General features: G+C 51.0%; 10 protein-coding genes across 10 annotated transcripts; 6 read left to right on the forward strand and 4 right to left on the reverse strand.

The window, feature by feature from the left end:
* Positions 1-581: 581 nt before the first annotated feature.
* AKAW2_40068A (M24 family metallopeptidase) lies at positions 582-1,274 on the reverse strand (the record flags this gene model as incomplete). The annotated part of the gene is made up of 1 exon (XM_041688359.1): positions 582-1,274. The coding sequence occupies one exon, from the start codon at positions 1,272-1,274 to the stop codon at positions 582-584; it is 693 nt and encodes a 230-aa protein (XP_041542151.1).
* A 246-nt stretch (positions 1,275-1,520) lies between these two features.
* On the forward strand, positions 1,521-2,459 carry AKAW2_40069S (alpha/beta fold hydrolase; the record flags this gene model as incomplete). The annotated part of the gene is made up of 1 exon (XM_041688360.1): positions 1,521-2,459. The coding sequence occupies one exon, from the start codon at positions 1,521-1,523 to the stop codon at positions 2,457-2,459; it is 939 nt and encodes a 312-aa protein (XP_041542152.1).
* A 241-nt stretch (positions 2,460-2,700) lies between these two features.
* AKAW2_40070S (uncharacterized protein) lies at positions 2,701-3,299 on the forward strand (the record flags this gene model as incomplete). Its single annotated transcript, XM_041688361.1, has 2 exons — positions 2,701-2,910; positions 2,961-3,299. The coding sequence occupies 2 exons, from the start codon at positions 2,701-2,703 to the stop codon at positions 3,297-3,299; spliced, it is 549 nt and encodes a 182-aa protein (XP_041542153.1).
* Positions 3,300-3,605: 306 nt separating this feature from the next.
* AKAW2_40071S (uncharacterized protein) lies at positions 3,606-5,445 on the forward strand (the record flags this gene model as incomplete). Its single annotated transcript, XM_041688362.1, has 3 exons — positions 3,606-3,611; positions 3,749-3,755; positions 3,872-5,445. 3 exons carry the CDS (start codon positions 3,606-3,608, stop codon positions 5,443-5,445), a joined length of 1,587 nt encoding a protein of 528 aa, XP_041542154.1.
* Positions 5,446-7,283: 1,838 nt separating this feature from the next.
* Positions 7,284-10,607, forward strand: AKAW2_40072S (cation-translocating P-type ATPase; the record flags this gene model as incomplete). The annotated part of the gene is made up of 1 exon (XM_041688363.1): positions 7,284-10,607. One exon carries the CDS (start codon positions 7,284-7,286, stop codon positions 10,605-10,607), a length of 3,324 nt encoding a protein of 1,107 aa, XP_041542155.1.
* A 609-nt stretch (positions 10,608-11,216) lies between these two features.
* AKAW2_40073S (uncharacterized protein) lies at positions 11,217-14,183 on the forward strand (the record flags this gene model as incomplete). The annotated part of the gene is made up of 1 exon (XM_041688364.1): positions 11,217-14,183. The coding sequence occupies one exon, from the start codon at positions 11,217-11,219 to the stop codon at positions 14,181-14,183; it is 2,967 nt and encodes a 988-aa protein (XP_041542156.1).
* A 3,050-nt stretch (positions 14,184-17,233) lies between these two features.
* On the forward strand, positions 17,234-18,967 carry AKAW2_40074S (uncharacterized protein; the record flags this gene model as incomplete). The annotated part of the gene is made up of 1 exon (XM_041688365.1): positions 17,234-18,967. The coding sequence occupies one exon, from the start codon at positions 17,234-17,236 to the stop codon at positions 18,965-18,967; it is 1,734 nt and encodes a 577-aa protein (XP_041542157.1).
* Positions 18,968-19,194: 227 nt separating this feature from the next.
* AKAW2_40075A (uncharacterized protein) lies at positions 19,195-20,118 on the reverse strand (the record flags this gene model as incomplete). Its single annotated transcript, XM_041688366.1, has 2 exons — positions 19,195-19,584; positions 19,648-20,118. The coding sequence occupies 2 exons, from the start codon at positions 20,116-20,118 to the stop codon at positions 19,195-19,197; spliced, it is 861 nt and encodes a 286-aa protein (XP_041542158.1).
* Positions 20,119-20,162: 44 nt separating this feature from the next.
* On the reverse strand, positions 20,163-21,537 carry AKAW2_40076A (uncharacterized protein; the record flags this gene model as incomplete). The annotated part of the gene is made up of 7 exons (XM_041688367.1): positions 20,163-20,341; positions 20,392-20,424; positions 20,474-20,550; positions 20,596-20,679; positions 20,725-21,223; positions 21,276-21,291; positions 21,340-21,537. 7 exons carry the CDS (start codon positions 21,535-21,537, stop codon positions 20,163-20,165), a joined length of 1,086 nt encoding a protein of 361 aa, XP_041542159.1.
* Positions 21,538-22,667: 1,130 nt separating this feature from the next.
* AKAW2_40077A (uncharacterized protein) lies at positions 22,668-27,160 on the reverse strand (the record flags this gene model as incomplete). Its single annotated transcript, XM_041688369.1, has 4 exons — positions 22,668-23,530; positions 23,588-24,286; positions 24,338-26,494; positions 26,548-27,160. 4 exons carry the CDS (start codon positions 27,158-27,160, stop codon positions 22,668-22,670), a joined length of 4,332 nt encoding a protein of 1,443 aa, XP_041542160.1.
* Positions 27,161-27,752: the final 592 nt, after the last annotated feature.

Raw genomic sequence — 27,752 nt, forward strand, 5'->3', positions numbered from 1 at the left:
CAGCTGTCCAGGTACTATTACCAAATCCGAGTGCATATGATCCTGGGCAGGACTGGGGACTGGGGAGCATCGATGGCGGAGATTGGGTGCCCGGCGGAAATCTATCCACCCTTGGCACCTGGGCGGATGTCTAGACACCTTGGCAACTTGGGGTTGTGGATTCCGCCCACATTCCCTGGTGTTGCATGTGAAATATTCTCTTGAGAAGTCTGTCAGCGGACATAGTAATCAATTGTGTGAATGAAAGATAATTAGTATATAGAACGACGAGTTGCCGATCGATCGATCATGATGCACAACCTAAGAAAAATATATCACTACCCTTTTCAGTTCATGAGGGGGAGGGATATGGATTGAATAAGATTACCATCATTAGTAACAATGCAATTTAAATAAGACGGAATACATAAATGCGATCAGAAGTCCTGATATCTCTAATCTTCTATACCCTGGTTTCTATATCCTCTAATTCTTGCTTAATGGTGTGAAAGACCCCATAATCACGGCATTTGCCCTCCAAAGCCTCCGTGACCTGTTTGCTGAAGTTTTCTCCGCATGATAGGCGCTACCAGCACATCGCATCAATCCACCGTCAATAACTGCTCGCAGAACCCCCCGAATCCGCGCGCCCGATCGTGAATGTGGATCTCCAGGATCCAGTGCCGCATGTGCCCATCGCGACCGGGAACCATCATCTTATCCCCATTCCCTTGTGCGATATACAAACTGATTTTATCATTCGGAATTCTCTCATGCGGAAAAGAACCCACCAGGTGACCTGCGATGGGAGCACCGAAATCCCATCCCGCTTGTTGAACCTCCTGGCAGGCGATGGCGTACAATTCTTCCGCCGTCATATCTGGGTTCTCTCGAAACCGTCGCTTGACCGTGTGCCATATGGGGTCCAGCGCATCGCGTAGTTTCAGCTTCGCCGGGTCATCTCCCAAAACATATGTGCGCCCGAAGTCCGCTTCCCATTCTTCGAAGACTGGGCCGAGGTCCACCACCAGGATATCGTCGGGCTGAATGATGCGATCGGGCGGGTTCTCGGCAAAGGGACTCAGGGTGTTTGGTCCACTGCGAACCACTCGTTTATGCCAGTGAGTACGGACTCCATGGCGTTTAGCTCCCAGCTCGTGGATCTCAGTGCTGAGTGTCTTTTCACTCACGCCCGGTCGAATCAGGTCTCGTTCGATTTCCTCAAATAGTTGCACCGCTTTGTTTTGCGCGTCGAGAAGGTAGGCAGCGCGGTCGCTTTCAATTGATGTTGACATTTTAAATAGCAATAGCGACAACGAAGTCCCAGGCCAGGAAACTAAGTTGGGAAGGGAAGTTTTTTGAGAAATGCGATGACTCCCAGAAGATGTGGGGGTGCGGGACAGACAAGGATGACAAATGGAGCTAAGCTCACTCGGTCGCATTGCGTCGAAGCGGGGTTGACATCTCCATAGGTGGGGGGCTGATTTGGAGAATATCATCACAACCACAATCTACAGTATTAGAGTCTATATTGCAGCAATATGGACACTGCTGTCGCTGCTGACATCCCACTTACCCAAACATTTCACTACCATTCCACTACTCACGAATACGCTGTGCGTTGGACCGCATTAGGTGATGCTTCCGGGCCACCTTTGATCTTCGTGCATGGCACCCCGTGGTCTTCGCGGGTTTGGCATGTCTTTGCTCGTTCCCTGGCTAGATATTTCCATGTCTATCTCTTTGACAACCCGGGGTTTGGCGATAGTCCACTGGGTATCCCTCTCTCAGGGAAAGAGGCACTAATCAGTAACGAAGTCGCCCTAGATGGAGACCTCGCTCAGCAGTCGGAAGTGTTTGCTGCTCTTTACAAAACCTGGTCCAAGGATTGGCCTCGGGTTTATGATAAGGCACATGTTGTCGCACACGATCATGGGGGACTGATGAGTTTACGGGCGCACCTTATCCATTCTTGCGCATTTGCCAGTTTGTGTCTGATCAATGTGGTTGCTTTGGGGCCATTCGGGCAACCTTTGTTCAAATCAGTGGCGGAAAATGAAGAGGCCTTTACCAGTTTGACCGGTCCGATGTTCGAAGGAATGGTCGAGGCATATATCCGGAATGCAGCATTTACAGAGTTGAGCAAGGAAACGATGGACATGTTGAAGCGCCCGTGGATCATCAACGAGGAAGGCCGGAAAGGCTTCATTAGACAAATGGCGCAAGCCAACAGTCGCAGTACAGAGGCAGTCGAGGGGAGATACTCCGAAGTGGGCCAGGTGATGCCAGTCAGAATTATCTGGGGGACAGAAGACCAATGGATCCCGGTGGAGACGGCAGAGAGACTGAGAACGAAGTTGAATGCCAGAGAGGTGGTGCTCATCGAAGGAGCCGGTCATCTCGTCATGTATGATCAGGAGGGGAGATTAGGAGTGGAATTGGGATGGTGGTTGAGTAAAGTCAGCCACGACCGGGAGTAAGGAGGTATATACTTCACTTGTACAGAGTACAATTAGTTATGTACTACTCGAAATAATGCCTGATGTAAATACAACGGCTGGTGTTCAGCAAACACAACAAACACTAGCCCATCATGTGATGTGATCGCCAGCTGCTGGGCATCTCCACTTGGTCTCCCCCACTCTTTCTGAGAATCCACGGCTCCTCAAGCGTCCGCTCTATTTACTATATGCGGACGGGCCAACGGTCCGGATAGCAGCCATGTCAACAGAGCCCCTCTTACCATCTTATGCCTCTGCTACTCAGCATGATGCCAGTCCCCATGTCAGGCGCCATTCTGCCCGTCGACGGACCTCCCTCGTCATTCCAGCGGCTCCCGTCATCCAAACCTTGAGTGGGCTCACATTCATGACAACGGCGATCATCTCCACCGTCTGGGCTTACCGAAGCTATGTACCTCCCCCAGAGCTGGTATGTTTGTCGCCCCATTGATATGAAAATGTCTAAACAACTTCATCAAGTCCCCAGCAGAGCCGCCTTCGTTACTCCCATATTTCGCATCGCTGTGCCTTACCATTTCGCTCGGCTTCTGGGTCGGATATTTACTGTTCATCCTATATGATGGAGCCGGCGGGCCAAGAATGCAACGAAAAGTCGTCATCGGGGCTTCCACCGTGGGAAAGTTGGTTCTAGCGGGGGCTCATATAGGGGTTTGGCTAGGGTACAAATATCTGCTCACCGGCTCGAAGCAGCCCAGCTGGGCACTGATGTTTCTAGCAACACAGGCTTGGTGGGATGTTCTGCTGTTGGTGGTTTATTCATGTCTCAGAGCCCCAGTGGAACCACGAGTACGATGGTGAGGTGGACGCCGCTGTTTCATCATCCTGGCTGCTATTAATATAGTTTCCTGATTTCTGTACGCATCCTTCATCCTTGAGCGGCGAGTATGTTAACTATCTTCAGACGGTCGTAGATCAATGGTGCGTTCTCCCCAGACAGTGAATGGTTTTGACAGGGCTCTTCGGCTACAGCCCTCTAGAAGACACGATAACCTTTCCATGCTAGCTTGTTATTGAGTATTTACGAATTTCGATTGCCTTCCAAGATTGGCCATAATTGCACTCCAAGATTCTCTTATCGCTAAGTAGACGACTAACCGCATAGCCATGCCGGTTTGGGTAAGGGCGCAGTGCGGCCAGAGCCGGCGGTTTCCCGAACGGGTGCCCGATACCCTTCTGGTCCATCTCTTAAGGAGCAGGCACTTGATCTCAACAACTACCTGTATGGTTACTGCTTTGCGGATTCCAAGCTGCGTGGTGTGATTTACCATAACCTTTACAAGTAAGCTCTTCTTACCACTGCATTCTATCATTTCCATACTGAACCTGGATTTTAGTGACGTGCCTGAATATGCAAGCTATACTTGAAGCAGTCCCTTCGCGTTATCGAGGCCCTGGTGGAGCGGTCGCCATCATCAAGGATGGTGAACTGGCTGGAAAGTATACCTGGGGTTATGCGGATTTGCGAAAACGGATCCCCATGACTGCTTCAACACTGATGCCAATCTGCTCGATTACGAAGCAGATGTTGTGTTTGATCCTCAAGGGTCTGGAGCGCAACCCCACACCAGCCATGGTGGAGCGAGGCGATATACCTCAGCAACTGTCGGATGCTTTTCGCCAGTTGGTCTCTCCCGAGCTCATCGACAACAACGGTCTCCGAATCGACCACCTCTGTAACAATCAATCGGGCATCCGAGACTATTGGGCCATGTCGATGTTCTGGGGCACACAACCGGAAGGGGGGTTCACTCTCGCGGAAGACGCCAAGAAAGCGCTTGACCGGACTAAGTCCCTCCATTTCCAACCAGGCACACAATTCTCCTACTGTAACCTCAACTTTCATATCCTTGCTCGCATTGTCGAGCACGTTAGTGGAACATCTCTCGGCGAACTGCTCTCGGAACGACTCTTTTTGCCTGCTGGGATGAAAACTGCAACCCTCTGCGCAGACAACGCCGAGTTGCCTCTGCCATGCGTCGGGTACGAAGGCAATGAATCTTTTGGCTATATACCGGCCGTCAACCGAACTCAATGGTCCGGTGACGCCGGCGTCGTGGCCAGCCTGGAGGATATGATCGCGTACGAATGTTATCTGGACAAGGCATGGGCCGATCAGGAGAGTGTGTATCGAGAGATCGCGAAAGAGCCGTTATTCGATGACGGTACACCAGCTGGGTATGGATATGGCTTGGAACATATAAAGTATGGGCAGACTGCGACAATCGGCCATGGCGGGGCCATTCGTGGATATCGCCTGCACCGGACCCAAGCACCAACAGAACGAGTTGCCGTTGTGGCTATGCTGAATCACGAAATAGATGCCGCAGAGGTAGCTGGGCATATCCTTCAGCAAGCTCTTAGTCTCCCTACACAGCATGGGCTGCCTTCCATGCCGGCCCCAAACTGGGCGGGAATTTACTTTGATCCGGACGCACAATTGGTGGTTGAAGTTCGCCTTGGGGGACCAGGAGAAGTCATCGTTACGTATACGGGTGATGATGAGACACTGAAGCTCACTGAGGAATTTGAAGCACAGTCGGACCTGGCAACTGCTACGCTGTGTTCCGATATCCTCATAATCCACCGTAAATACGAAAACCGTAATATCCAGGCGAAACGGATTATTGCTGGTCAACAGGCGCCCAAGGGCGACTATGTCGGCCGATACCATTGTACGGAAATGGACTCCATCTTTCTATGCAGCGGAGCCGGTGGTATGCTGTACGGATCGTTCAAGGGATTCCTCGGCCACGGGCCCGCTGAGCTCATGCGATACCTGGGAGACGACATTTGGTTTCTCGTATGCGCACGAGGCCTAGATGCACCAGCACCGGGGAACTGGACTGTTGTATTTCAACGTGACGTACAGGGCGAGGTGGTGGGTGTTACGTTCGGGTGTTGGTTGGCCAGAAAGATTACCTTTGTGAAGGACAGGACCCCTTAGAAAATGGATTAGATTTTGGGATTCATAGCTTCAGGAAGGGGGAGGAACAGCGCGGTGAACAGTCCACAGACACTTGCATTTTTGGAACACACATAGCTCGGGGTATCGTTATCTTGGACAGGCCATCCCATTCCAGATGGGACTGACGAACAGCGCAACAAAGCTAGAACCATTGATATCATGCTACCGCTACCCTCACTCAAAGAGAGTGCTACAGACAAAAGATTCGATCATAACATGAATCCCAGTGGAGTAAGAGTACTAAGCCCGAGGGACAACAGTCGCGAGACGTAAAGGTAATCGACACAAAAGTGAGGACGCACGCCCTCCCATAGGAGACAAGCCAAGAGCAAGCAACTCGAAAATTTTCGAGCCCTACAAAATCACGCACATAGAAAGCCCCTAAGGGAAATTTCATTGAGGACAACCCCCGGTAGTGGGTTGTAGACTTGTCACAGTCCGGAGAAAGAAAGTCCGCTTGTCACACACACACAAAGAAACAGCGAAAATTTGCTGTTGCCACGGAACTGGGGCGAGTCGACTCGAGTCGAGCTTGAGGTGGTGCCGACTTGGTGGGCATTCCCGCGTGGTCACAAGTATGCGGGATTATTCAGAGCGATTCATTTGGTTCCCACCCGTCGGTCGGTCGCGAACACGGCTTGCCCTCTCCCACGAGGTTACAGACCAGAGATAACCGGAACTGCACTTCTTTGGGCCACAAAAATCCCGCAGTGATGGTGTCAGCACCAAGCGAAGTCAGGATGGACCAATGTATATTGGCAGGATGGCAAATCTGACATCTTGTGCGAAGGCAACACGGGGTGCTTCCTTTGACCCTTGCTACAAATGTCCAGTTGTGCGGAAAGCAGCCAAATAAGATTGCGGATAGAATCGCTACTGGATGTTGATGTACGAAAAACAAAAACGATATCAGACATCACCCTGGCATGAGGGCCGTGATTGGGAGGGTGGATGTGTAGTTCTACAGCTTGCCAGGCCAGCCCCCACGTGGAGATGCTTATTTCCGGGAGCAGGCCAATCGGCGACAGATGAAGCAGAGTCTATCGGCAATAGGAATCTCATCCCAGCGTTGATGCAAAGCCATGACCCAGCAATGCTATCTACTACCGTCTCACCTGTTCTCCACGTGCGAGATTATTTGCAAATCGCACAGACAGCTCTGAGCACCAGGTTTTGTCATCGAGTTCGGCCTGTGAGAGGAAGACCTGTGGATGGATAGCACCCACTTCGGTGACTCGTCTTGTAAGGGAAAATGATGACAAAATTTACTGGACTGCCACCAGCCCCATGTTGGTAGAGAGTACCTGCTATAGTAGTATGTCTGCCAGCTTTGCTTGACCGGAGCAATCCATGGTAAGGCAACCAGGATCCACAGGGCCAGTGAGGGATTTCCCAGAGCCAGTTCCTGACAGCCGCTTCCCTGCACTAGCAGCAGGACACTGTTAATCTCTCGTATGGCTTTGGGGGTCCACACAATCCTCTTTGCCCTTCATGGCAGCTGAAACCGTCTGCCTGTCCGTCCTCAGACGCCGTGACACATTTTTTTCTCGCTTCCCTCCACGATATAGGGACTGCCATCCCACCCTACCATGACTTTTTGGGACTGGTTCGAGCTCACTATGACGGCCTGGAAGCAGATAAATAGATGGAGGGGCTTCTCAGGAGGATGCTGTTGAATTTTCCGCACCACCCCTTCATCCCCAGCCAATCCATATCTGTCATCCGCATCATACAATTGAATTCTACCCAGTGCATCACTGCACATTATCGAGAGTGTCATCCAAGAGTGATCTGTCTCATTTTTGTTCTGCATCATCATGACTACTCCCACCGCTGCTGTGTCTGCGGACCAGCCAGATGATGCTTCATCCACCCTGGACCTGGAAGCCGATAAAGAGACCCCCAATGACCAGGTGCGAAGCACTGCCCGATCCCAGCGAATCACCTTCGACGGTCCCAATGTACATGACGGCACTCGGTCTATATACTCCCCTGGCGACAAACGTTCCCGCAGTCGAGATACCATTCGCAGCACTCGCAGTATTCCCCAGTCCCCAACGGCAGCTGGAATCCCAATCGAGTTCCGTACCCTTTCGTTTCAAATCTCCGAATCCCAGGCAGCCCCAGAACATGTGCTGAAAGAGCGAGGAAAGGAAGAGAAAAAACCAGATCAGGACTATTTCGAAAGTCTGGACTTCCATGTACTTGCCATCGACCGGTTGTGCCAGCAGTTCAATGTCGACGCAGGCCGTGGTTTGAGTACTGACGCGGCAGCTAATCGTCTTCAACGCGACGGGAAGAACATCATCGCACACCATGGGGAGAATTATGTGAAGAAGATCCTTGGCTATGTTTTTGGTGGCTTCTGCTCGGTCCTCTGGATCGGCGTGATTATCTTCTTCATATGCTGGAAACCGCTCAGCAATCCTCCCTCAGTGACAAACCTGGCCATGGCCATCCTGGTCATCATCGTCATCATCCTGCAAGCATCGTTCTCCGCCTTCCAGGATTGGTCGACATCGCGCGTGATGAAATCGATCCTGGGCCTCCTGCCTGCGGAAGCTCTTGTTCTCCGCGAAGGTAACTTGATTAAGCTGCCAGCCACTGACCTTGTTGCGGGAGATGTCGTCCATATTTCCATTGGCAACAAGGTGCCGGCTGACATGCGCATCATCAAAAGCTCGGGGGATGTTCGATTCGATCGGTCCATTCTGACGGGAGAGTCCGATGAAGTCGAGGGTGCCACCGACGCAACCGACAAAAACTTCCTTGAGACCCGCAATATCGCCTTCATGGGCACCGGTGTCACCAATGGCAATGCTGTTGGTGTTGTTGTCCTGACTGGGAGTCGCTCCGTCATGGGTCGCCTGGCGTCCATTACAGCAGACGTGAAGGAGAAGCCAACGCTCATCCAGAAGGAGATCACGCGCTTCGTACGGATCATTGTGGTGCTGACCGTCATCCTAGCGGCAGCCATCCTTTTCACCTGGGTGGGCTGGCTGCGCGTTGACCACCCACAATACATGAGCGTTGTTGAGATGTTGAACGATGTTATGGGCTGCGTGGTCGCCTTCATCCCCGAGGGTATGCCGGTCGGCGTTGCCCTCACTTTAATGATCGTCGCAAAGAGGATGAAGGCAAACAACATCCTGCCCAAGGGACTGGCGACAGTGGAAACCCTTGGCTGCGTCAACGTGATCTGCTCAGACAAAACCGGGACATTGACCCAGAATAAGATGTTTGTGCAGTCGGTGGGCCTCGTGGACCAGGAGTTCTTTGTTGAGGATCTGGTGGCCGCACAGCAGAAGTCGATTCCCCTTCCAGAACCTCTTGAGCCCCTCCTGCGAGGCTCCAAGCTCTGTAACGATGCCTTCTTTGACCAAGAAACATTGGCCTTGCCAATTCCTGAACGCGTCGTAAATGGCAATGCGACCGACGCGGCCGTTTTACGTTTGGCTGAGATGCTCAGAGCAGATGGACAGACCGACCTTCATAATTACCGACGCACCCATCAAATACCCTTCAACTCGAAAAACAAGTGGATGCTTACTGTCCACCAAAATCCGTCCTCCTCGAGCCACAGCCTCATCTACGTCAAAGGAGCCCCAGATGTTCTTCTGCCCAAGTGTACTTCGTACTGGTCCAAAGACGGTGTGGCCAAGCCTCTGGATGCTGCTGCGAAGGACATGTTTACTGCATTCCAACAAAAGCTCTCCCGCCGCGCCCAGCGAGTCATTGTTCTTTGCCAGCGGGAATATGCACCGACTGCTGCGCTGGGCACGAACCAGTTCAACGATGAGCTGCTAGCCAATGGCGTGCAGGACTTGACAATTATCGGCATCTTTGGTATCATCGACCCTCCCCGTCCGGAGATTCCTGAAACCGTGGCGGCCTGTCGACGCGCTGGCATTCGCTTCTTCATGGTGACCGGTGATTTTGGTCTGACTGCTGCGGCAATTGCACGGGACATTGGTATTTTCACCGGAACTGCTGAGCCGGATACCGTCGCGGACCTGGTATCATCCGCAGTCGCAGCGCCAGCTGAGAAGGATGAGGGAAGATCGAGACGTAGTCTGCTGGTGGAAGGGTCGCAGATCTCGACTCTTAACGAAGACCAGTGGAATTCAATCTGCCAGTATGAGGAGATTGTCTTTGCCCGTACCACTCCGGAGCAAAAGCTGCGCATCGTCGAGGAGCTTAAGTCTCGAGACAGTGTGGTGGCCGTGACAGGCGACGGTGTCAATGATGCTCCCGCCTTGCGTGCAGCTGATGTTGGAATTGCCATTGTCTCAGGCAGTGATGTTGCCATCGAAGCGGCGGACCTAGTTTTGTTGGATAAGTTCGATTCCATTGTGGAGGCGATCCGCCTGGGCCGGCTGGTCTTCCAGAACCTCCAGAAGGTCATCGCTTATCTGCTTCCGGCGGGCAGTTGGTCTGAGATTTGGCCAGTGATCATGAACGTCTTCTTCGGCGTACCGTTGCCGCTCAGCTCCTTCCTGATGATCATCATCTGTGTGTTCACAGATCTGTTCTTGTCGCTGTCGCTCATCATGGAGAAGGAAGAGTTCGACCTGCTCAGCCTTCCGCCTCGCAACCACAAAACCGACCACCTCATTAACCTCCGCATCTACGGACAGTCCTACCTATTTGTCGGAGTTATGGAAGCCTTTTGTGCCCATATCATGTTCTTCCTGTACATGTACAAGAAAGCCGGCATCCCTTTCCACGCCCTGGTATTCGCATTCGAGAAATACTCCGACGGCTTCTACGGCTACACAGAGGCCGAGCTGACGCACTTCAACTATGTGGGACAGAGCGTGTATTTCGTCACGTTGGTCATCATGCAATGGGGCAATATACTCTCCGTCCGGAGCAAGCGCATGTCCATCCTGCAGGCCGATCCCATTCGCGCTAAACGCCGTAATCCATGGCTGCCTCTGGCTATGCTCGTGTCCTTGGTCATTGCTATTTTTGTGACGGAGGTGCCTGGCCTGCAGTCACTTTTCAATACTGCTTCCATTCCATTGGAATATTGGTTCATTCCATTGGGTCTGGCGATTGGCGTCCTGGTCATGGATGAGTTGCGGAAGGTGTTGGTGCGCATGTTTCCGCGGGGACCTGTTGCGAAGATCGCGTGGTGACGATTTGATTTGTGGAGTTGCTGTATTTTAATCGCGGGGTAGACCTTAAATTTCCTTATGAATATAACATTACTGTCTTGGTGCAACGCAACATCAGATACAGAGTAACAGTCTTTCTTGTTAGCATAAATTATGCTTGAACATTAAAACGCAGAAAGATTCTCAGCCGAATGAGGAATGGATCGGGAAGGGTTTCCTTTCCTGGTTGTGCGATTTGCATTCTTTGCTGATAATGCAAACAATACAAACACCCACAAGGACTCACGTGATAACATATCCCGAAATGGTCATCAGGTGCTTTTGCTTGAGCTTGCTGTGATCACCACTACTTTTACCATCAATGGTAGATAAAAGACATCGCAATTATTTATGGCTTCAGTAGCATTGTCCTAACATGTCTCCCATCTCGCCGAGCGATATGTATTTCTCAGATGGCTTTGTTGACCATTCGGTAACTGAAATGCTTGCCGTAGATGACGTCGTATCGGACCAGTGCAACCAGGCTTCAGTCATCCCATGGAATCTGGCATGGAGCTGACCCTGACTTTTCCGAGACTTGCCTTCGAACTTCAATTTTGATATAATCTCAGACGCGATGACTCTCCAAAGATGACCCCTCGGGGAGAATCCTCAAATCATGTCCCAACTGCCGGCATGGCAGAACGGACTCGATGGGCGTTACCAGCCTGGTTGGATCATTTCAATTTACATGATCTAAAGGTCCTTTTCCGCTGTTGGACTGCAGCATGGGTTGCGACATTGTTGATCTTCATCGGGCCTGCCCTACAGAGCATTGGCATCGCCACGTTCTTCGGCGCCCTGGTACTATATATAGTCCCACCAGCAGGCATTCTGTTCGTATACCTGCTTGCCTCGTTGACACTTCTGGCTGGGATGTGCCTGGGATGGGCTTGGGGTCTGCTCACGATGAAGGCAGCCTTAGCTGCGCGCCCTTCCTCAAAAACTCAAGCTCGTCTTCAGCAATTGCAGCAGGACGTGGTTTCGCAGGCTAGTCAAACTGGACAAAGCGCTCCGGCCGTAACGCAGCAGCTGATCCACGATGGGTTCATGCTAGATGCTCGTGTGACTGTTGTCTTTTATGTCATGGCATGTGTGTTCATCTATGCCATGTCTCGTCTACGGGTCGCAAATAATAAATTTGCTCTGGCCCAGGTGTTCAGCATCATCATCACTGACCTGTTTCTGCTTTTTGGGCCGACTTTGCCATCGTTTACAGCCCTATTACCCGCGGTTTTGATCGAGCCTGGTGCTATAGGCATCGGACTAGGAACGGCTTGTTGTCTTCTTTTCTTTCCGCAGTCGACATCTTATGCTGTTCTAACCAAGATGGAGCAGCTGCTTCGCCTGGCACAGGTGCCGCTGAAGTGTACTGAAGCGCGTCTAAGTGGTGAAGAATTGAGTCTGCAGCAACTGGTCGATACAAAGAGCAAAGGCATCAGTGCGCTTAAGGCTCTCGATCCGCTGTTGGCATTTCTTCCTCTCGACTTGTCACGCGGTCATTGGGGTGCCGATGACTTGAAGACTCTACAGCGGGCTTTACGCAAAACACTGGTCGCCTCGCTGTCTTTGCTGAACTTCCACATCGCACGGATACACGATGAGGAGAATAAAGCCAAGCTTGCACAACATGATGTGGCCCAATCCAACAACGATTGGCGAGAAAAGAAGAACCAGACTATTGGCCACCATCAGATCCAGCAGAGTAACGACCTGATACACGCCTTTCAGGATGCAGAAGAGACAGCCATCCGTGCACGGACACTTGAGGCACTCAAGCACTCCACTCAGCCACTTCTACAAGCAATGTCGAACGCAATAGATATCAGCATTGAGACCATCAACATAGTTAACAATCGGCGATGGGTCCGTGCACCCTCACAGTCGCAGATGGACCAGCAGACTTCGCGAGTGAAAGACGCGTTGGAGACGCTCCGTAGAATCCGCGCATCCAGTATCACCGCAACAACCGAAGCACTGATTACCAGTCACGCAGAGATCTTTGATGACCAGGGTGATTTCAACGCTGGTGACGTGGGCGGTGTGCATATTCTACGAGGCATCATCATCGGCATGGTCATTGAAGAGCGCATTTTAACGATGGCCGAAGCAACCCAGAAGCTCATCGAACACATTTTGTGGCTGTTAGAAAATCGTCCCAAACCCAGACTTTGGATCCCTTCTCGGTTACAGTATGCTTTGACTTGGATAGGGACTGGCAACGTTCCCAGTCCAATGTCAGTAGCTCCAGGAAACACAGCAACGGACCCGGAAGCCCTCGAGGAACGAACCCGGGAAGCGGATCGTCGACTAAGAATCAGCCGGGGATATGGCACACCACAGCGCACTCGCACCACACGGATCATTATATCGATATACCACTGGTTATTCAACCCAGGCGGCATGTACGCTCTCCGCATGGTCGTGGTGACCATCGCAACTTCGATCCCCTCCTCCCTCCCCCACACTGCCGGGTTCTTCTACCGACAGAAGGGCATCTGGGGGGTCATCACCGCGCAAACCACCCTCCTGGTCTACATGTCCGACTTCACCCTGTCACTAGTATCCCGCCTCGTCGGCACCATAGTCGGCGGAGTTCTAGGCATGGTTGCATGGTACATCGGCTCCGGACACGGACCCGGCAATGCCTACGGACTAGGAGCAATCACCGCAGCAATGACAGTGATACTAATGTGGTGGCGGATATTCCTCCCACCGACCCTAGCCATGGCAGCCATCATGAGCGGCGCGACATTCGTCCTAGTCGTCGGCTTCAGCTACGACGACGGCCACATCCAACAATACGGCCTGCCAGGTCGCGGCTACGAAGCATTCTGGAAACGACTCGTCACCGTCCTCCTGGGCTTCGTCGCCGCCACCGTCGTGCAACTCTTCCCGCGACCCCCATCCGCCACCCGGCACATCTGCCAGACCATGTCCAACTCTGTACGAACAATATCCGATCACTACGCTTTAGTCCTATCGCACTGGGCACGAACCGACCCAGACCACCCGATCGCCACCGTAGCCGAGAAACTCACGCTCGAAATGGCCGAAACCCTCCTCTCACTGAAAGCACCCATCGGTCTCCTCCGCTTCGAAATGAGCTTCGGCCCCTTCAACCGCAAAACCCTCTCCCGGACACGATCCCTCCTCGAAGACATGAACCAAGCCTTGGGTCGTCTTCTCGTCCTATCCACTACACTTCCGCTGAATTTACAAGAACGACTAATGGAAAGAGTGGGGTTCATGCACGACTACACCGTCGGAGACGTCATGGCCGTGCTAGGCGTCATCGAACAGGCACTCAAGGCGGGTGCCGCCTTGCCGGAACGGCTGCCCACGCCGTTGGTTAAGCGGTGCTATGAGACATGGAGTCAGCATCATCACACGGCGGAATTGAGTAAGACATTGGTCCGGGATGAGAGTTATAGACGGTATTGCGTTGCTATTAGTTCGTATTTGAAGTTTTTGGCCTCGATTGATGAGTTGGTTTTGGTGTTGAAGGCTGCGTTGGGGGAGTCGCATATTGTTGATCGGGGGGAGGGGGTGGTCTAGTAGCTAGTTTACTTAAATGTAAGGATTAGCTGTTCAAAATTTTCAATGCACGCAAGACTAGTATGGCTGAAGTAAGGTTCAAACAAAGGGAGTGGAGGTGAATGTAATCTCTGCTCTGGAGAGAGGCGTGCCAAAGGCAGCCAGTTCATCAGCCGTAAACAAGAATAAACTGAGACCATTATGCAGCGTTCAGGGCCATTGATCTATGATCATGAGGTAACAGTGGCGACGTAGGAATGCGATTGACCCGTATTCGGGCTGAATATGAATAGATAGAACTAATGAGAGTGGAGCATCTTCGCGCAGCAAAGTGCGGGTGCAAGATGTAGAAACTGGAAAGTAAACAGGCTTTCGATGGTTCATTCATCATCTCTGGGGTAATGCGGGAAAATGTTCGGCAAATTGACTAATATTCTCTGTTTTTCGGATGGAGTAGGAATTATAATATAGTATATAATAGTCTCAGGTCATCGTCTATTCGGCTACTTACCTACAATGATCTGCGCCTCATTACTAACTGTATAACAATGAGCCAGTATGTAGGCGGGCAATGGCAGCCGGTAGGAAATCATGAGTTTTAAGGATTCACTGCTGGTAAAATAATGATCCAAACATATATAAGATTATCAAGAAGCATTCTTTTGAAAATTAGTAAAGGGAATTCTATAGTCTATCCACATAGCCATTCATATATCTTTTCACATTCCTCTTTGAGTAGCCGTTTTAGTAGCCGTCTAGCCGTATGAATAGCCATCGAAAAACTTTCCCCTGAAACAGTAAGCCCTGTTCCAAAAGTCTGTCACTAGCGTCTTTGCTTCTGACTTAGCATGGTTATGTATAATACGGTAAGCATAACTTCAATGTCGCACCGTACGAGCGGCTATGAAGCCAGGCGAAGAGCCAAAATGGGGAGCAGGAAAGGGACGCTCTACAGCTGCGGACGCCCCCGGAACCAACAGTGCATTGCGGAAATGCCCAACCTGGGGCATCAACGACTGCTGACGAAGCTTCATCTACACCGATAGCATAGCCCCATGAGCCGCAAAACTGTGAATGAGTTACGATGAACTTCTTGCAGCCATGTGGGCCAACCGATGGGTTTGTAAATTATCAAGGAGAGGGATTAATCTACTGTGGATCGCTTTAGCTTGTAAAAGTCTTTATCCGCCCAGAGAGAAGAAGAATCTAGGGCATTTGACCAGTGGTGTCCGCCTTTGGGGCATGGGAAAGGCCAACTTTAATCCGTTATCTTAAATCCGTCAACTTAAATCCGTCATCTTTAATCCGTCAGACCGCCTCGAATTTTTCCAAATATTAACCAATCGTGGCCGTCATGCTGAAGATGCTGTTGCGCTGGATGTCTGCTTTACCCGGATGAGTGCCCCTTTACCTTTCAACATGCCGTCTCCCGGCACCCTGTCACTCGGCAGGAATGGAGCATCATGCACGGCGACGGTCATAATGGTACTAGGCGACGACAATACTAAGGACCGGACTGAATCCGTGTCATGGGGTATAGATAAATACTAGGATGAAGTGGGAGGACGGGCGACTACCCCGTGTTGGATGTGGCCCTGTTCATATAGCTGGTGCAATGAGGACGAATGCCCACTCAGCAACCGTCATTTTCATTATCTACTATCTAGCGCTACTACCACTCCTGCAGGTACCTAACATTGGGGCATGAGGGAATGTGAAGAATGATATCTGATGGCCTGACCTGACGGCAGAAGCAGAAAAACTCTCATCGCCATGTCGGCGCGTTATACCCGATCGGGTAACAACCTCGGCTTGGCCTTCGGCCCTAAGACCTATGCTCGGGGATATCTCTTTAAAAAGTTTTCTGTTCTCTTTAGTGAACTCTGCGAACAGTCTTTAATCTTGCCAATATGCTGGTTACAGACGGTTTATGTTATGGCTAGACCAAACTACGTGGTACGCAAAAGACACAGAAAATTTCTTTTTGTATATTGCCTTCACATTGCCGTCGGAGATAATACCTAAACGGTATGGTCACATAGTCTATCCGTGGACCCTCGGAGCCCACGAATATCTCCAAATCTTATCTCAGTGTAACGAGTGCCACAGGTTCGGTTCGACCGTTCTGCATCCCTCTTGGCACGACCATGAAACCCACTAAAGTCCACTAGGAGGCTTCGATAATGGCAACACGTAACCTTGCTGCTAAATCTTATTCCGGGGTTCCTCAGGGACCCCCAGGTTCACCAATCACTGTCCGCAGATCATGCATCTAGCTTGTGCGGCAAACCCCTTGCGTCGTAGGCATCGCCTCCCGCTCCCTAACATGCTAGATTAGCCTCAATGAGCCGCAGCCCTTGGCCAGGGAATAGAAATCCGAAGCTCAACCGAACTCATGCGTCTATCCAAAAGAAACCTGCGAGAGAGAGGGTATATACGACCAGGGGTGGGAAGAAGTGACTAAGGGAGGGAAATACAGAAAGATGATTACTCTGAAAACTTGGTAAAACACGTCCACGCCAGAGGCACCTCACGATCCACAATCCCAAGATCCCAGCCCTGTGCCCATAGAATCTGTCTGCCTGCTTCGAGAACCAAGGCTCATAGCCTAATCTCGGTGACTTACGTATTCTTGGAGGGTGGGGCCCTGTTGTGTAGTGGAACACTAGGTAAAAGTCTCAAACCCTGCTTGTGTTTAACTGGATTAAGCTTTTCACACGGGATGGTGAGGATCGGTCAGGAGATCCGCCCAGGCCTCCAGGCTGCTCTCAAACACCGTGGACCCGATCCTCCTGTCGAGGACTATGAATCCACTAGCGATGCCGGACGGAAAACAAAACAAAAAGGAGTAAGAACATCTTCAAACCATGGACCATATGGTGTGACGTACGTTGGCCCAGGGGTTGATGGTCCAGGCTTTGAGTATTCTGAGTTAAATAGCCTCGCATTGCCACCCGCTGATCATTTTTCTACCAAACTTTTCTCATTCATTCTCCCTATCCCACTGCTATTCATTCTCTCTTCGAAACGTCTGCGGACTCCAATCATTTGGTCTTCCTTCTTTTCTGACGATGCGTCAATACTCGCGCGCCGCCGCGGCGACCGTTGCTCTGGCAGCATCGGCCCGCGCTGCCTCCTCTTCCCTTGCCTCCCTCTGTACCGTCTCCCATGTCCAGTCGATTCTCCCTGCCAATGGCACTCTGCTCGGTATTGACATGATCCCCTCTTCCGTCACGGCCAACACCACCACCTCGGACTCGACCGAGTACTGTGCCGTGTCCGTCTCTTACGTCCACACCGGTACCACCAACGAGATCGTCCTGAACTACGGCTTCCCTAGCCCCGCTGACTTCAAGAACCGCTTCTACGTGGCTGGTGGCTTCGGATACTCCTTGAGCACCTCCTCCACGGGTGGTCTCGAGTACGGCGCTGTCTCGGGTGCCACTTCTGGCGGCTACGGTGCTTTGGACGGCACCACCGTCGACGAGGTTAACCTCTCCGGAAATGGCACCATCAACTGGGACCCGATCTTCATGTTCGCTTACCAGGCCCTGGGTGAGATGACTACCATTGGAAAGCCTCTCACTCGCAGCTTTTACGGCTTGGATGACGACGCCAAGGTCTACACCTATTACGAGGGTTGCTCCGACGGTGGCCGTCAGGGTATGAGTCAGATCCAGCGCTACGGTGACCAGTACGATGGTGCTATCATCGGTGCCCCTGCCTTCCGTTACGGCCAGCAGCAGGTCAACCACCTGTTCTCCAGTGTGGTCGAGCAGACTCTTGATTACTACCCTCCCACCTGCGAGTTGGAGAAGATCGTTAACGCCACCATCGCTGCTTGCGATCCCCTCGACGGCCGTACGGACGGTGTCATCTCCCGTTCTGATCTCTGCCAGCTTGAGTTCAACTTGACCTCTATTATCGGGGAGCCCTACCACTGTGCTGCTGAAGTCAGCACCTCCCTCGGTTTCAACTTCAACAAGCGTAGCGATGGCACCTCCACTTCCTACACCCCGGCTCAGAACGGTAACGTCACCGCCAAGGGTGTGGCCGTTGCTCAGGCTATCTATGACGGTTTGTTCAACTCTGCTGGTGAGCGCGCCTACCTGTCCTACCGCATCGGATCTGAATTCTCGGATGGCGAGACCTCCTACGATAACAGCACCGGTACCTGGGGTGTGGACATTCCCTCAACTGGTGGTGAATTCGTCACCCGCTTCATCGAACTGGTCGAACTGAGCAACCTCGACTCTCTCACCAATGTGACCTACGATACCCTTGTGGAATGGATGAACGTGGCCATGATCCGCTACATGGATACCCTGCAGACTACCCTCCCCGATCTGACCAACTTCAAGGCCACCGGCGGTAAGCTCATCCACTACCACGGCGAGAACGACCCTAGTGTGCCTACTGCTTCTTCTGTGCACTACTGGCAGTCTGTCATGAGCATCATGTACCCCAGCCTCGGATCCTCCAAGGCCATCGAGCAGATGAAGGAGTGGTACCAGCTGTACTTGGTCCCCGGTGCTGCTCACTGCGGCCGTAACACCCTCCAGCCCAACGGTCCCTTCCCCGAGGATAACATGGAGACCATGATCCAGTGGGTTGAGCAGGGTATTCAGCCTACCGGTCTGAACGCCACCGTCGATGCTGGCAAATACGACGGCGAGGTTCAGTCCCTGTGCCAGTTCCCCAAGCGTCCCGTCTGGAAGAGCAACAAGTGGGAGTGTGAGTCCGATGACGAGGGTGCTGACACTTTCTACTACACCTTCCCTGCCTTCAAGGTTCCCGTTTACTAAGCGTATAAGTCACTGGTGACTTTGGCTGTATATTATTCGGCTTGCAGATGCAAGGGACGTTGTCAAAGCGATTTGTATGTAGTATATACTTTAGACGAAGATTATTCTTTAATCCACGAATCCATCCCTTTAAACTCCATGATAACTTCGTCTATTACACCACACTAAAGAACATTATTCGTAGATACCAGATCCACACTGAAAACTAGCAGAGTGCAGTACCACCCTCACGACACCGACAACACAGCAACTCCCCACGGCGGCATATCCACCGAATACGTTCCGCTTGAACTAGTCACGTTCTTTACCGTCGGCTGCACAGTAATATTATGCACGTAATTCGTCGCATTCTGCGACCCATACAGCATCTCTACATGCCCCGTCTTCGTATGTGGCACCTTCACCCGAACACTCTGATTCTTCGGACCGTAATTAGCCAACTTCACAAAATACGTACTATTCGTCCTCGACGCAACCCAATACAGCGGACCAAACGTGGCAGTTGTATTCACAGGAAGAATCGTATCCCCTCGATTTGTAGAGAACATCCGTTGAACATAGTATGACGTCGAGGGAGTCAGAGAGTCGGGGCTAGAGTCGAAGCCGAAGAGCGTTGGCTTAACCTTCATTAGCTCGAAGCATGATTTACATACGGAGATGGGTATAGGGGGCAAACTCACCGACCACTGCGTATACCCAAAATGCTGCAACAGCGGGGCATAAGCCGCCATTTTCACCACATCGGAGTTCCTCTCCAACCCAATCATATGCGCCGCTTCACTGCAGCTGCATTGCATGGAGGACCAGAAGATTCCATCTGCCTCGTCGGTATCTCGACACCCGTATTCACCGACCATGATTGGTTGTGTGCGCGGCTGGTTGTCCCAATAATCGAACATGGCGACGAGGTCGTCTGGTTTGCGATAGTAGTGGTAGTCGTATATCAGGCCGGGTGGGGAGTCGATCGGGAGACAGAGGAAGTCGATGTTTGATGCGATGAGGGTGATGTTGGGGTAACTGTTGCTGATGGCGTTGTAGATTTGGTAGAAGCGATCTGGGTATGTGTCGCATCCGCCGGTGAAGTCGTCTTCGTTGCCGATTTCGATGTAGTTTATTGACCAGGGATTGCTGCGCCCGTTTTGTGCTCGCATGCTACCGTACGTGGAGTTGGGGGGTCCGAGGAGGTACTTCACGGTCAGCTGGGGAGGGTAGTAGTGATTGATGGGGGACATACCTCGAGCTCGTTCATGATGTCGTCGATGAACGGCTGGAGTTCGTCGCCGGATACAATGCCCCCGTATGATTTGCCGTCCCAGACGGCGAGGATGGGTTCCATGTTCATGTCTTCGCACCACCAGAGATATTCGTCCAGGCCTATATGTGTTAGCACATGCTCGTGGGGTGAGGTAATGCAAAAGGCTTACCGAGCGCGTCGGTATTTGGGTAGAACCAGTCGCCTATGCATCGATTAGTGATGTTATCCGTGGTGTCGGTGCTGGTGCCTACCCTCTCTCCCGGGACGATCAACGACGGGCCCGATAGTTAGGTTCCACTGCCACCGGCTGTCAATCTGTAGTCCTTCCCTATCCGCTTGTTAGAGGATCTTCATAATCGGATTGAGTACCTACAAATTATTGCCACCTGGGAACCGGAGAAAAGACGGACGTATTTTCTCTAGGAACGTCGCAACATCGCTCCGTAGCCCATTTGACCTGCTACCGATTAGCAGGGCATTGATAATATAGATCGAAACATACCTTGACTTATACGTAGGCGGAAATAGTTGCACCAGCCCAAAGTTCAGCGTCCCGCCAGCCATCTTCGATCCATTGAACAACAGGCGCCACTCATTGTCACCATCAGGAGACGCGCTGGAATTGAACGAGGTTTGATAATGCGTGAACTTTCCCCACAGGCTCTTGACAGTAATATTATGCGAAGCATATATAGTATCATTTGTTGACCCAGCAAGCTGTAGCATAATGGTTCCTGAGTAATCACCCATCATCCAGAACTCGCATGAGTACGTGGCGTTCATCACAGGTATACCATTGTACCCTGTATTGGCAAACCCTACGAATCCATCTGCTTCGAAGTTTACAGATACCTGCAAAGAAGAGGTGATGGCACTGCTGACTGGGTTGATCATGTCCTGCATGAGGTCGACATCCCCGATGGGCTTGTATGCAGTTAAGCTAGGATTGTCTCCCTGGAAGCCGTTGTTCTGGAGCAATTGCCCGTGAATGCCACCATCACCTGTGTATACTTAGCAGCATTCTACCGGGTGAGGTAGGTAATTGGGTAGTACCTGAATGGTCCATTTCCTAGGCGAATGTTACTGCTATGTTCATTATGCCCCCGTCGGAACCTACCTCAAACATAACCCCATAAAGCAGCGGACTAGACTGATTCCCAGCAGACTCCTGAACAGTCAACGTGATAGGCGACGACACACTCCCATTCGTGCCATTATCCCTTGTGACCAACATGGGATAGTCATGGCTAACCGGGCTCAATCTGTGGAAATACGTCGTCACAGCCACGTATAGCCATTTTGCGACCCCTATCATAATGTCGCAGAAATATCTTCCCCACCAGCGTGCTCAATTGGGCGTTCTTTACAGAAAAATGGTAGGATAGTAACGCAGGTTGAAGTCTTTGTTGATAGGGTTAGCAGCGTTGCATTGGTGTCCCCGGTGTTCCGTGATGACATCATGAATGTTGGTGTACCGCGGCGCGGAATATCGGACGGATGCGATGAATCTCGTACTTCACCCCTAATCATGATGTCAATTTCGATGAATATGTACAGATTGTAAGAAGTTTAACTTTATTGTTGGGGAGTAGTCGTCAGGGGTTGCGGGGTGGTCTGCCGCTGGTTCCTGGCACAGCGGCCGAATATATATCATCTGTGGCATTTTCGGTACTCACGAAAACTGGGGTTGAAGGAGGTAATATGTTTTGGTAGTCCAGTATAAGCGCTTTTAAAAGCGCAACAACTATGTAGGGTCAAAGATGCAGGAAGCGGCGGTCGCATGATACAACCTGTCTATCCTTCCACAGCACAATAACTCAAGGCTATATCTAACCGAAGAGATGTCGATGTTGGCAACCAGTGTCCATTCGGCCCATTCATAGATATACAAGTTTTAATCTCGTGTTTCTCTGAGGGTGTCTTTATCGACGGTCTTCGAATTAGTGTCTTCATTCTCTGCAGAGACTGTCTCTGCCGGCTTCTTCACGCTGCTCTCCTCGAGGGCCGCAGCCCCGAGGCCACTCAAACATGTCGGGATCTAACCAACGCGGAACAACTCTCTCAATGCATCATAAATGCAATAGGAGCAGTATTATTTGTGCTACTAGGTTGGCAACTTCGAAGGCTGATTCTAGGTGCTCCCCCTAGTCACAGGAACCTCCGGCCTCGGCCCTCGTCATTTATACCCCACTAATAAAACATGGCCTTTGAATACGTATTTTAACTCATCGTAATTAGTAGTAGCCAGAACTATATATCTCATCAGATGATAGAGTACCCCTGCCTTGTATACTAGTGGGCGAACCGAGTATAAGAAAAAGAAAAAAGACGTAATTAATTAAACTGTTACTATATGCAGGACCGGTGTTTGCTCAATTATATCCTCACCGAATGTGACCAAATATCAACATCTAAAACCAATGTTCACGAAAAACAGAATATTGTTCAGGCTTTGCTCTTCCACGACCTCACCCGACAAAGATAGTAGATAGCAAAAGCAAATGCAGCATTGAAAGCAATGTATGCCCAAAGGAGCCCAAAGTTCCGCCACCGCTGGTCATAGTATATATCCCGACTCGCCAGGAACTGATCAGCGGTTTGAAGCGTACAATACTTGCATTGGTCTGTGCTCTCCGGGTTGAGAAGCTTACCTGCGGCAGTACCGGCCGCTTCGAGGTAGGCTTCCAAGTATTGCCCGCAAGTATCAAACCCAGGGGCAACGCTGAAGACACTCAGTTCCTTCTCGGAGCAGTTGACCGCACGACCGCTCACACCCGAGGCAATGATGGCATTCACGAGGTAGGTCATTGGCGAGATGCGATACATGAAATCCCAGAAACCAGGAAGCGCGACGCGAGGAACGAGGATTCCGTTGAAGACAAGTGTCATGTTAAACAGCATGGTGGCAATGAGTCCAGCTGTCTCGGCATCAGGCAGAACGGCAACCACCGCGTGCGCAAAGGTCGATCCGTAGATGAAGAACTGGATGATCAAGAGGAGCATGATCCCCTGGCGCTGGGAGTCTGCGACGCCGTAGACGGGGTACACAAAGCTTGCATAGACCAGGATAGCGACGAAAATTTGGTAAGGGATCTCAGCTATTAGATTGGCGCCTAGGAAGGCTGCCCAGTGGTAGGTCTTCGACGGTTGTTCTCGGACCTCATAAAGGTCTCGCTGGAAAATAAACTGAGGCATAATCTGCTGAACCAGTGCGGTGAAGATTGCTGTGATCATAAAAACAGAGAAAATGGACGACTGTAAGCCTTGTTGGGAGGTACCGGGGATGTAAAACGAGAAGCCTACGAAGACTATGAAACGATAATTAGCCGAAGGCCCATGAAGCCTCAAGGGCAAGAGTAACTTACGGGCTGACAGGATGCCCAAGGCCAGCTTGCCATAGATGTATTCGGGAGACCGCCAGTACTGCTGGAAAATCCGGCGGAGGACAGCAGCGAATTGATCCCTGAAAGGCATCGCAAAGGCGTCTTCAGTTCCTTCTGATTCACCTTGATTGTCGGCATTATTCGAGTATCCCACGGCCGAGCACTTTTTCTCCAGAGCACTCATCATTTGGGTATATTCAGAACTTTCCTTCCACACAGTCGGCCAATCCTGTTCGGCTTTGCCATTCACCCCTGCACCTGCAATCTCGAGAATGTACTCGGCTGGATTTTCAGAGTCGTTGCATCTCCTCGCACCTTTTGTCTCGAAGTAATCCAGCATTGTGCGTGAATTTGGTCCGATATCACCAAAGTAAACGGTACGACCGCCTTTAGCCAGGAACAATAACCGATCAAATTGCTGGAACAGCATGGCTGATGGCTGATGAATCGTACAAAGAATAGCCTGTCCACTAGATGCGAGCCGACGCAAAAGCGCGATAATAGTCCATGACGACTGGCTATCCAAGCCGGAGGTTGGCTCATCGAGGAAGATGAGTAAAGCGGGCTTTGCGGCAAGCTCAACGCCAATGGTCAGAAGCTTCCGTTGCTCGACATTCAACCCTTCACCCGGAAAGCCTACCACTGCTTCTGCGAATTCTTCCATTCCGAGCATGGTGATGACTAGAAATACTTTAGTAAATTTCTAGAACACTTGAAAGAATCTGGAAATACCTTTTTCGACAAAGTCGTATTTTTCCTGGACGGGGACTGATTTAGGCTGACGCAGCAGTGCCGAAAACCTTAAAGACTCACGAACGGTCGCAGTATGAAGATGTAAGTCCTGTTGCTGAACATAGCCAGTGCTGCGCTGGAAGCTAGCAGAGAGAGGAGAGCCGTTTACTAGCATATCGCCTGTGATGACTCCTGTTGAAGTACGTTGGGCGAGGACGTTCAGTAGTGTTGTTTTTCCAGCCCCCGAGACACCCATCAATGCAGTCAGGGTGCCAGGCTCCACCCATCCACTGACTTTATCCAACAAGCGGCGCTCCTCCTTTTTGATCTTGATATCATAGCAGACTTCACGCCACATAAATGTGTCCTGATGCGGTGGCATTACCTCTTCGCCTGCCGCCTCTTGTCCTTGACTTGCGCTGATATTGGCGGCCTTCGGGTCTTTTGCAGATTTCTCCAAGGCAACGGGAATGCGACCATGTCGGAAGACAAGACTCTCCGCCGTGGATGAAATTTGTGAGTTGATCTCAGTGAGTAACAGATACAAGGCGAGAAAAGCAATGATGAAAGCGCAGAGGATACCGAAATTCCTCCAAAGGTGGCTGTATTCGTACCCGTAGCTCACGGAGAGAAAGTTATCTCCGTTTACATATAGCTCTCCAGCTACCACACCCTTTGCAGCACATATAAAGTAGGTACCTGATCCGTTAGTCAACCCGGGGTAGAGTGGTACCAGGTCCGAACAGGGGAAATCACGTCCATGGAATTCGTTCACAGCCAGCGCTTCAAATGCATATCTTAGTGGATTGATGTAAGAGATCCACTTGAACCAAGGGTGCATGCTGGGTAGGGGAAGCAGGTAGCCGGTATAGATAACAGTGGCGAGTAGGATGACTCCGGCAGCAGCGAGTGCCTGAGGGATCGCCTTAGTCGCCGCAGCCAGGGAGCGAAAGATTTGACTCATACAAAGCAGAGCCATGGTGACAAACAGGTAGAAAACAAAGAATGGACCAGCCTCGTATCGAAACCCGCACATGAAGTAGAACACGATGTTGAATATAAGGCTGCATCCGACCTTTATAGGGATATCGGCACAAACTCCCGCTAAAGCCTCCGTGAAAGGGTGATAAAATGCATACGAAGCCTGTTTTTCGACGATCGGCCGCTGTGCATAGAGATTTTGAATCTCAGTGACAGTCAAAAGCGAGTTAAGCAGAATGGCAAAGAACAATGCTGACATCTTCAGAGTGAAATCCTCGGTTCCGAACGCGCCTCCATAGAATAGAGACCCAATGATGATGGAAAAAACGACCTGACCAATCATCAAAGTTAATGTGGAAGGAATGTCATTCCAGACACGTTGGTAAAACCGGGAAGCACATATCCCAATCTGTGTCGGGATATCGATCAAATACGGGGAGCTTGACCGTGCGTACCGAGCCTGACGTTTGGCATGACTTTGCTTGAATGCTTCGGTAGCGCCACAGTCAGCACCAAATCTCGCCTCGTGGCTTGAGATGTCATGACCCAGTCGCTTGTAGCTCGCGCTGCTCCTCCAATGCACTTCGAACTCCTCGGGAGTCCGCGGGACCTTCGCTTCATACCCTTCCCGTGCTTGCCGCTCACTTGGGTTGGTTATACTCGTCAGAAAGTCTGCGGTCGTTTGTCTAGCAGGACAATACCAGCCCATATCTTCGAAATACTGCTTCGCGTCTGTGGTAGGGCCAAAGTATATCTCATGCCCTTGGTAGAGGACCATAACCTTGTCAAAGCAATTGTATACGGCTTGCGAGGGTTGATAGAGTGTCGCAACATGAGTAGTACCAAAGATCCTCGAGCTCGTCTTTAGCGCCTTGACGAAGTCCAAAGACGACGCAGAATCAAGGCCGCGTGTAGCATTATCCCAACAACAGAGTGGCGAGCCAGCCAAGGCCATTTCTGCGATAGATACTCGCTTTCTCTCACCTCCACTGACGCCCCGGACAAAATCAGAACCAACTTTTGTGTTGACGGTATGTGACAGACCGAAGACTGCCATCACAACGTCCCTCATATGCCTGATGTATTCCTTTCTCGACATTTCATTCGGGAGAAGTCGAGGGGTACGTGCTGCTGCTGCGAAGTTGAGTGTTTCGCCGACCGTTAGATGGGGGAAATCTATCTCTGAATTAGTTTTTTTGTCCCTAAATGATCAATTGGATGACCCTTACGTTTCTCAACTTCCTGGTTGTAGAGAAGCTCGCCCTTGAAATTCTTCTTCATCAAGGGTTGTGGTATTCCATTGTAAGAAATGACTGAATTTGACGACAGGTCGAGTCCGTTCGTCTCCGCTGAAATGGTTTTCAGCATGGTAGAGCAACCAGCTCCTGGCCGGCCGAGCACGAGAAGCATCTCGCCCTGCTCGACATGTCCATGAACATCGTGTAATATTGTCTTGGAGGTTTTAGGGCCACGACTGAACGTACCCCCCAGGATAGGAGCATAGACTGAGGATAGAACTGTGTGTTGAGTTTGAATCTCGGATCCGCTTCCCTGCACAGTAACATCTTTGAATACAACTCCCGTTTTCCGTGCGCTGCTGTCCCCTTCGAATTGTTGCACTTGATGAAGCATCCATTGGGATAAGTCGAAGTGAGGACTCGTGGGGTCTATAAGCGATGCAAAGTCCTGCTTCAAGCTTCTACCTGCTGCGGTTGATGCTGCTGATTGTCGAGACGCTATTTTCCTGAGCTCTTCTTGCTCGTGTCCGGACAGCGTGCTGGTGGAATCATGGTGTTCCTTTTCCTCATTGCCAGGCCCCTCAGGAGCAGGTGCTGTAAGCATGCTGATCGATGTAAAAGATGCAACAAGTGTGAAGAGAAGATAGCCGAGGGTGTTCAGCGGACTTTGAACACATAAATAAAAAGCTTGTCATGATGGTTGAGGTATCGCGGCGCCAACGATCCTCCTCTGAATATATTGTATCACTAATCATTGTTCGGTAACGAGACATGTCTGAAATCGGGATCTCCTTTTCCGAAGAGCGAAATACAAAGAAAGTAATAGTAATATCCCGTGTCTGCGGTAGCCTGCCCACCCAAATGGTGCTTTGATTTCGTCGGGCTCCCGAACTTGCTGTCGCAACGGAGTTGGAATCGAGAGCCGAAGGTATGGGCCCACCCGACCTTCGAAAGCCGATATCATGTGACCTCGTATAGTGTACCATCATCGGACTTCGTGCCATATTATCTTCGATTTACTAACACAACTTTGATAATGGCCCACTTATTCCATAGCAAGTGGGAAACTGCCCCCCTATTCTCACAATATTACTACAGTGCAATGATAGTATTGTGTCTTGTCACGGTCGAGAGATTCATATATATATTATCCTCTTAGTAATTTCAATGAGTAGCTATTGATTCGCTTTTATTGA

Source organism: Aspergillus luchuensis, chromosome 4 (genome assembly GCF_016861625.1).
Source record: "Aspergillus luchuensis IFO 4308 DNA, chromosome 4, nearly complete sequence".
NCBI classification, from domain to species: Eukaryota; Fungi; Ascomycota; class Eurotiomycetes; order Eurotiales; family Aspergillaceae; genus Aspergillus; species Aspergillus luchuensis.